Consider the following 7,274-nt stretch of genomic DNA (forward strand, 5'->3'; position numbering starts at 1 on the left):
GCTGCCGCTGCCGCCGCCGCCGCTTCTCAGGTCGCCGTTGAGATCCATCGCCAGCGAGGCGAGTGCGTGTTCGTGGGCCACCGGCACCGTTGCCAGCCACTCCGCATTCACCCTATTCGAAAAGGACGACTCCGCATCATAGCGGACCAGACTGAATCCAACCATGGAGCTGCGGAATGCGACACACTTTTTACTGTAGTCAATGTCGAGTGGCGCAACGAAACGCGTGGTGGACGCCGTGGAGGAGTCGGAGGCGGCGGCGGCGGCGGCGGCGGCAGAGTCGCCAAGGTTCAGCTGCTGGAACTTTGCCGCGGGCAAAGGAACGCTCGCGGCGAGCGGGGACGAGGTTGAGTTCACCGGGCACGAGTTGGGGCTCCGGTCCGGCCACAGCGGCACGGCGAAGCCGCACGTCCCCGTCTCGAAGCTGTGCAGGCGCAGTTCCCTGGTGGTGAGAACGATGATGAGACGGTGATCCAGCCGCAGGTCCTCGACGGGGTCCGGTACGCACACCTTGCGGTCTGCCCACATGTCACCGGTGAGAAATATCTGGACGACGTTTCTTGGCCCCACCGGGTACGGCCCGCCACCAACCGCGGCGACAAACTTCGTCTTGTACAGGAGCGCCATCACACCCACGCCGCTCTCCGTCGGTAGCGGCGCATCCCGCACCTGCTCCCTCCACCGCGCCAGATGCGAAGCCGGGGCCGTCGACGTCGACGTCGACGTCGTCGCGCGGTTTCCCTCGCGCATTGAACCCGCAGCGGCAGAAGTGCCGGCCGGCGAGCCCTGCGGCTCCCCCCGCGTCTGCTCCGCCTCCCCGCGCCCCGGCAGCCCGCTCGCGTGCCGCGGGGGGGAGCTGTGTGCGAGGGCGTCAAGCAGGGGGTCGTCGCCCGCCTCCTCCTGCTGGTCGCTGCAGCGCCCAGTTACTTCGCTTGTGGCCCTCTCGGGCGAGGCCGGGGCGTCGTTCGGCACGTCCCACGATGACGGCGTCGAGCTCCGGCTCCTGCGCCTCGGCGGAAAGACCGCCTCAATCGTGGTGTAAAACGGCGGCCTCGCGCACGCCGCTCCCTCCCCTCCCTCCGCCGCAGCGGGGGCGGCGCGGCGGTGGATGTGGTAGACGACGTAGCCCTTGTGGTGGCCCACGCCGACGCGCGAGAAGTCCTGGTTGAGGCAGAGGCACAGTGGCTGCAGGATCTCCTCCACGTCGTCCAGCAGGTCAAAGTCCATGACTGGCCTGGGCGAAGGCGCGGCCAGCGGAACAGGCGGAAACTAACCAAGCACGCCCACACACAGAGAGAGAGAGGCAGAGGCAATAAAGTAGAAACAAGCGGGAGGGGGGAGGGGGAAACAACGCTTTTCTGCGTTGCCTTCCCCGTTCACCGTTTGTGAGGTCTCTACTGCGCGTTAACTACTGACTTGGGGTTGGGGAGGAGGAGGAAAGAGAGGCAAATACCTTCCTCACAGAAAAAAAGAAAGAAATAAACGGAAGCAAAGAAACAGTAAAGAAGGAGGAAGAAAACACGTTCCTTCTGTCTTATGGGTGCAAGAAGAAAGAAAGAAAGAAAGTCACACACACACAAACAGACGGATATGTCAAGGAGGAGATGTTTGCATGTGTGCAATTAATGGTGGCGCCAGGGAAACACGCAACCCGCACCCCGCTTTTTCACCCCTCTTACACCCAAGTTTGAATGCGGGGGAGCTCGCAGGTTATCCCTGCTGCGCCGCACTTCTCCTATTCAACTTCGCCTCTTCTCCCCGCACACGTTTCTTTTCTGTGAACGGAACGCCTCAGCTTCTCTTCCTCCACGACACACCACATTGCCAGCCCCCCCAAGGAGAAAGGTCCTCTGCAGCGTAAAAAAACAAAACAAAACAAATAAAAACAGACAAACAACAACAACAAAAACGAAGTGACCAAGAAAAGCTGCGGTGGTCATCAAAACGGCCCCGGTTTACTTGTCGTGGAGGCAGAGTTGGCGGCCTGCTGCAGGTACGCCATTAACTCGGCATCGTCGCGCGACATGGCGACCCACGGGACCCCCTTGCGCACCATCTGCTCCCCCAGGTACCAAAGCGCGTAGCACCGCCGCCGCCGCTGCTCCTCGCTCAAGGTGACGTCCTGCAGGACGTTCTGGGCGGCGTAGCGAAGAATGACGCTCACGTCAGCCACCACGGCGTCAAACTCCATACTAAAGTACTCAATCATCACCTTCTGCGCAAGCCACTCATGGTTGTTCTTGGCACGATCATCAATCTTCTCCCGAAACGCCGCGTAGACACGGTCAACCCCAGAGAAAATACTCTTGTACACGTGAAGCTTGGGGGCGTAGAAGGGGCGGATCCGCAGGAAACGCTGGCTGGAGATGACGTAGGACTGCCCTACCGCATGCATCAGCTCCCGGCCAAAACACGCCTCGGACAAGCGTCGCGTGAATCGCTCGCAACGCTCCTCGAAATCCCGTGAGAAACAGTTATCCTCGTTGCTTCCGGGAGTTAGCGTGAACGGGGACTCCGCCGCCGTGGTTGCGGCAGGCCGCTGCGAGGACGAGGGCGATTTAAGCCTTGGCGCAGTGCCGCCTAGCTCACTCATCATGCTATGTAGCACCTCCGTCCGGCCATGTGTCGCACGTTGCTGGCTCTTCCCTCGCGCCGGTGGCGCCTTGGCGTGTACGTCAAGGATCCGCGCCAGCTCCACCGTGAGCTCGCGGCAGCGCAGACACTGCAGCTCCTCAAACTCGTGCAAGGAAACACTGACCTGTGCCTCGTTCCGCAGATGCCAATGGGACCGCAGCAGGGCGCCAAGTATCTTTTCACGGAAAGGCTCCCCACCAAAGACGCTCTGAATCATTTCCTCCGGGGTGCGTGACATGAAGCGTCCCATTTTGCTTTCGTGTAGGCGCAGTGCCTGGGCCCCGCCGAGGTCAAAGGACTTGCGCTTCTCAGGGTTTGATAAAACTTGATACGCCTGCGAGATGTCTTCAAACTTCCGCTGCACCTCCCGTCGCTCCTGCTCACTCAACGCCCCCCCATGACGGCTTTGCACCACGTCTGGGTGAAACACCTTCGCCAGATTCTTGTACTGTGCCTTGATCTGCGCCTGTGTGGCGGAGCGCTTCACCTGGAGCACCTCGTACGGGTCCTCCCCCTCCCCCGCCGCCGCGGAGGCTTGACGCTGGCCACCGCCCATCCGCCGCATCGTCTGGTTTAGCTTGTCGAAGGAGAATCCCATGGAGGCGAGCCGCTGCTGCCACCGCTCCTCCGGCCGCATGTTTTTGCGGCGAAACTCCAGACGCCCCACGCCCCGGATGGCGCGCTGCTCCAGCTGAATATCGTGACGCAGCCACGCGGAGTCCAGGGCGGTGCAGTACTGCCACCGGCCGGCACTCACCTCGAAAAAGAGCGTCCCCGCCACGGCATTCCACGCACCGTAGACGCTGTTGCGGACCCCACACGGGAGATGAATACATGGCGAGACGACAAGCCCGTACGCGAGGAACTGCGTGGCGCGAAACAGGCCCAAGGTGGCTCCCTTGACAGCTCCAACGCAGACGCCGTGGTCACGCACCCCGCGCATCGCCCCAAACAGGACACACCCAACCGCATTCTGCACCGCAACCACCACATTCCACAGCATCGCGTAGAGCGAGAGCCAGATGTGCCGCTTTGGTGTTAAGTTCATCCGACTGTAGAAGTTCAGCGCGTGGAGCCGCTTCATCCGGCGAATGTAGTCCAGGTCCTCCGTCAGCGTCACGAGTTGATCCAATCGCCCTGGCTGCTGCCGCTGCTGCTTGGCGCGGCCGCACAGACGCTGGACAGCCGAGCACGCCACTTTAACTGCCTGAACTAACGGTGAGGAGGAGCCCGAGGGCTTTACCCATCCAGCGGGACAACCGCCATGCGTCCCGTCCGCGTGGTACCGCCGCATCACGGCTACAACGTTCGCGGGACGCCCCGTGAGCGTCGCCGCCCGCGTGTCCAGGACAAGCTGCGGCTTCTCAAAGAGGACGTACGACAGACGGCGCAGCTCCGCGTCCAACGCATCCGCCTTTGCGGCGAGTCGGTAGGCGAATGGGAGAAGCTCGGCCTCCTCGCGTTCCGCGTCCATGACGCGGAACTCCTCCTCCTCCAGCTCCCGCTGCTCCTCGTCGGTGAGGCCGCTCCCGCTCCCGCTGCCGCCGCCGCCCTTCGCCGGCAGCAGCGCCACTGCCGTCGTCGCAAAGGGGGCGACACGCGCCCCAAACACGACAACCGAGAGCCGTCGCATCTCCTCCGCGGCGGGTGTCAAGGTCGAAGTAATATCCGCTTCCTCCCGCGTGTGGAGCGGGTGCAGGTCAAAGGAAGAGGCGAGGGAAGACACATGCGACGCCGGCGCACGTTTGCTGCGCATCGGCAGCGAAGCAAAAGCGAACAAACAACAAAAAAGAAAACAGTCAGCAACGTCCTGCACACGCAGAGAGTGGCAGACGCACAGCGAGAGAAACATAGGCTCAGCACAAAAACAAATAGGCCTACCGGCGCGTGTATACATTAACCTGCGTTTCTGAAAGCGCGCAAAGCCACACGACAAAAGCCAGGAAAAAAAACAAGGCAAAACAACGCACAAAACAACACCGGCAATAAGCAGAGTAGAAGCAAAAAAAAAGCAAACAGAAAAAAAAACAAAGTATATAAAATAATAAGCGGGAAAAACATAATGAGCGCCTAAAAATGCGTGCGGCACACGTGAGGGATGTCGCTAGCAATAATTCAGTTGAATGCCTAGCGCTGGATGTGTGCGTGCACGCACGGGTCATAAGGGAGGCTGCGATCAAGTGACAGACAGGACGCATCGGTTGACGCCCCCCCCCCCCCAGCGCTCAGCAAGAAGATAAGGCGCATTCAATATACGCCCTGTTTACATACATTGGGAGAGAGCGAGAGAAAGAGTGAGGACGAGGAGCAAACGTGCGTGGAGTGCAGTAGACGACCGCAAACAACATCCCCCCCACATTTCGTGCCTTTACCGTCCCTCTGCCGCTTCTTTCTTGTTTTTGTCGCTTCAAAAACGCCCACCCACCCACCCACCCACTCACACACACACACGCACAGAGACAAATTGGTCTTGTCCCCACCACACAAACCCCCTTTGTTGTAAGCATATAATACTATATATATATATATATATATATCTCAGTTTCGCACGTTTCCCGTTACCCCGCACCGCAATGAAACCCTGCGTGTAATTCATTGCAAAAATACAACAAAGAAGCAAGAGCAACGACACAATCAGCACGTACAGTAGCGGGCGACCAGTCGAAGCTCACACACACTCCCCCACCCCACCGCAGCCCCAACTTTACTCAGCGCCGTGCCGCTTTTGCCTCCCCACTTCGACGCTTTTTTTTGTTTGTTTGCTGGCTTGCGGGGTCCCTCTCTTCGCATCGTTTAAACGGCTTTAACGTCCGCAGCCCACAAAACTAGCAGGCGCAGCCGGACTTCTCCGCACGCCTCGCCCGGTTAGAATGGGAAAGTTTTCCACTAGCGCCATTGCCGGCCGCAGCGTCAGCGCCCGGCTCGCCGCCGCTGCCTAAGGCGTCCGTCGCGTCCAAAACACAATCCACCAGCTTCTGGAAGGCGGCGTCCACGTTCTTGTTTTCCTTCGCGCTGGTGACGAACCACGCCTCGAAGCCGTGCTCGCGACAGAACGCGTCCATCTCCTCCTTTGTCTTCTGAATCCCGCCCTCGCTGGCGGAGACGCAGTGACCGTTACTGTCTCCCGCCGCCGCGGCTGCCAGCACCCCGTTGGGCAGCAGGTCCAGTTTGTTGATGAGCAGGATGCAGGGGATGGGTTTTCCGGACGCACCGAGAAAAACCTTGCTGTCCAAGTCCTGCTTCCACTTCACCGCCAGATCAAGTGTCTCCGGCCGGGTGATGTCGGCCACGACGAGGGCCCCAGCGGCTGCCTGGTAATACACGCGTGTCATCTGGCCGTAGCGCTCCTGCCCTGCAATGTCCCAAAGCTGCAGAGTGAGGTTGCGTTTGGATGCAGCATGCACAATGTCCTTCAGAGCAAAATCCACTCCAATGGTGGCCTTGTTGGTGGCTAGAAATATGCTGTGTACATAGCGGCGAATCAGACACGTCTTTCCTGTGCCGCCCTCACCGACGATAAGCACCTTGAACAAAAGCTCGCTGCTTCTAGCGTAGGCCATCACGTGCGATGTTCCTTGACGGTCCAGCAGTGTGTGTGTGTGTGTGTGCGTCTATCGCTCGCTTACTCTGCTGTGTCGGTGACTTCCCTCCACTATGACGTCGTTCCAGCCGCCTGCCCCCTGCGGTATTGTTAGTATTATTTTCTTTTCCCTGAGTTCAGGCTGTGATATGCAACGAAGGCTCGTGTTGTGGGCACCCGTTTTGGCGGTCGACGCACCGCGCCAAGGCCGGCACGCAACGCCAATGGAAGAGAGAGAGAGAAAGAGAGAGAGAGAGAGAGCATCAGCAGCAGCGGCAGCGGATAAACTAACACGTACCAAAGGAAGCCGACAAGACACACACACACACACACACACGCACGCAAAACAAAAACAACTTCAGCATCAGTGCATTTTCCCTCTAGCACAGCGCGGGCCCCGTCGTGCCACCTCTTGCCATCAAAGAATTCACGGAAACTTTTTTTCCTCCTCGCGTCGCCGGCGTGGCGAAAAATGGCCCGCAACGCACCCAAGCGGCCGCCCAGGCGCGGGCCAATCGATAGGCGAGCGTCGGCAAGTGGAGACGCCGTTGGGCCATTTCAGCCACACGGCCGCGTTGAAGACCCGCTTAGGCGGCTGTTGTCTACCAGGGCCCCACACTCCCCGGAAAGCGCGGGGAGCGTCGTGGGCGGCGTGCGATACATTGCACCCACACGCGCAGTTGCACTTGCCCTTCAAAAGCACCGCGCCTTGCGGGAGGCTACACGTAATGGGAGAAGAGTTGAAAGAGAGGCAGCCGTTGCTGGGGCAGTTTTGCCTTTTCTCCGCCGGAGACACGTCACGCCAAGCCAAATTAGTCCCCTCCGCCCCCTCCATCGCGGGGTCGCAAGAAGAGGAGGAAGAACAAAAATTATGTATTTGTAAGACTCATGAAAGTCATCCATAAGTTCAAGGAAGAGGGGGGGGGGGGGGAAAAAAAAAAACGAAAAACAAAAAACAAAAAACAAACAATAAAAGCAAAAACGAAAAAAAAAACAAAGACAGGAAACAACAAAAAAAATGGAAATGAAAAGAGGAAACGGCAAAAAAAAAAAATACAAC

At 59.0% G+C, this 7,274-nt stretch overlaps 4 protein-coding genes across 4 annotated transcripts in view, besides 9 other annotated features; all 4 read right to left on the minus strand.

Moving 5' to 3' along the window:
* Tco025E_06086 (uncharacterized protein) overlaps nucleotides 1–1,227 on the minus strand; it is a gene marked incomplete at both ends in the record, with an annotated part of 1,512 nt that extends 285 nt beyond the window's left edge. The window contains one exon of the mRNA XM_029372975.1: nucleotides 1–1,227. This exon is cut by the window's left edge and continues 285 nt beyond it. Coding sequence (XP_029226901.1) covers nucleotides 1–1,227 — 1,227 coding nt within the window.
* Nucleotides 1,228–1,462: 235 nt separating this feature from the next.
* Nucleotides 1,463–1,518: a sequence feature (GA-rich).
* Nucleotides 1,519–1,544: 26 nt separating this feature from the next.
* Nucleotides 1,545–1,566: a microsatellite.
* Nucleotides 1,567–1,861: 295 nt separating this feature from the next.
* Nucleotides 1,862–1,913: a sequence feature (A-rich).
* Nucleotides 1,914–1,939: 26 nt separating this feature from the next.
* Nucleotides 1,940–4,390, minus strand: Tco025E_06087 (chaperone DnaJ protein; the record flags this gene model as incomplete). The annotated part of the gene is made up of 1 exon (XM_029372976.1): nucleotides 1,940–4,390. One exon carries the CDS (start codon nucleotides 4,388–4,390, stop codon nucleotides 1,940–1,942), a length of 2,451 nt encoding a protein of 816 aa, XP_029226902.1.
* Nucleotides 4,391–5,050: 660 nt separating this feature from the next.
* Nucleotides 5,051–5,096: a microsatellite.
* A 43-nt stretch (nucleotides 5,097–5,139) lies between these two features.
* Nucleotides 5,140–5,171: a microsatellite.
* A 288-nt stretch (nucleotides 5,172–5,459) lies between these two features.
* On the minus strand, nucleotides 5,460–6,194 carry Tco025E_06088 (putative rab1 small GTP-binding protein; the record flags this gene model as incomplete). Its single annotated transcript, XM_029372977.1, has 1 exon — nucleotides 5,460–6,194. One exon carries the CDS (start codon nucleotides 6,192–6,194, stop codon nucleotides 5,460–5,462), a length of 735 nt encoding a protein of 244 aa, XP_029226903.1.
* Nucleotides 6,195–6,223: 29 nt separating this feature from the next.
* Nucleotides 6,224–6,245: a microsatellite.
* A 198-nt stretch (nucleotides 6,246–6,443) lies between these two features.
* Nucleotides 6,444–6,475: a microsatellite.
* Nucleotides 6,476–6,529: 54 nt separating this feature from the next.
* Nucleotides 6,530–6,569: a microsatellite.
* A 72-nt stretch (nucleotides 6,570–6,641) lies between these two features.
* Nucleotides 6,642–7,049, minus strand: Tco025E_06089 (uncharacterized protein; the record flags this gene model as incomplete). The annotated part of the gene is made up of 1 exon (XM_029372978.1): nucleotides 6,642–7,049. The coding sequence occupies one exon, from the start codon at nucleotides 7,047–7,049 to the stop codon at nucleotides 6,642–6,644; it is 408 nt and encodes a 135-aa protein (XP_029226904.1).
* Nucleotides 7,050–7,145: 96 nt separating this feature from the next.
* Nucleotides 7,146–7,268: a sequence feature (A-rich).
* Nucleotides 7,269–7,274: the final 6 nt, after the last annotated feature.

The sequence above is a fragment of the Trypanosoma conorhini genome (genome assembly GCF_003719485.1).
Source record: "Trypanosoma conorhini strain 025E chromosome Unknown Tco_14.4_contig_00390, whole genome shotgun sequence".
Classification (NCBI taxonomy): Eukaryota; Euglenozoa; class Kinetoplastea; order Trypanosomatida; family Trypanosomatidae; genus Trypanosoma; species Trypanosoma conorhini.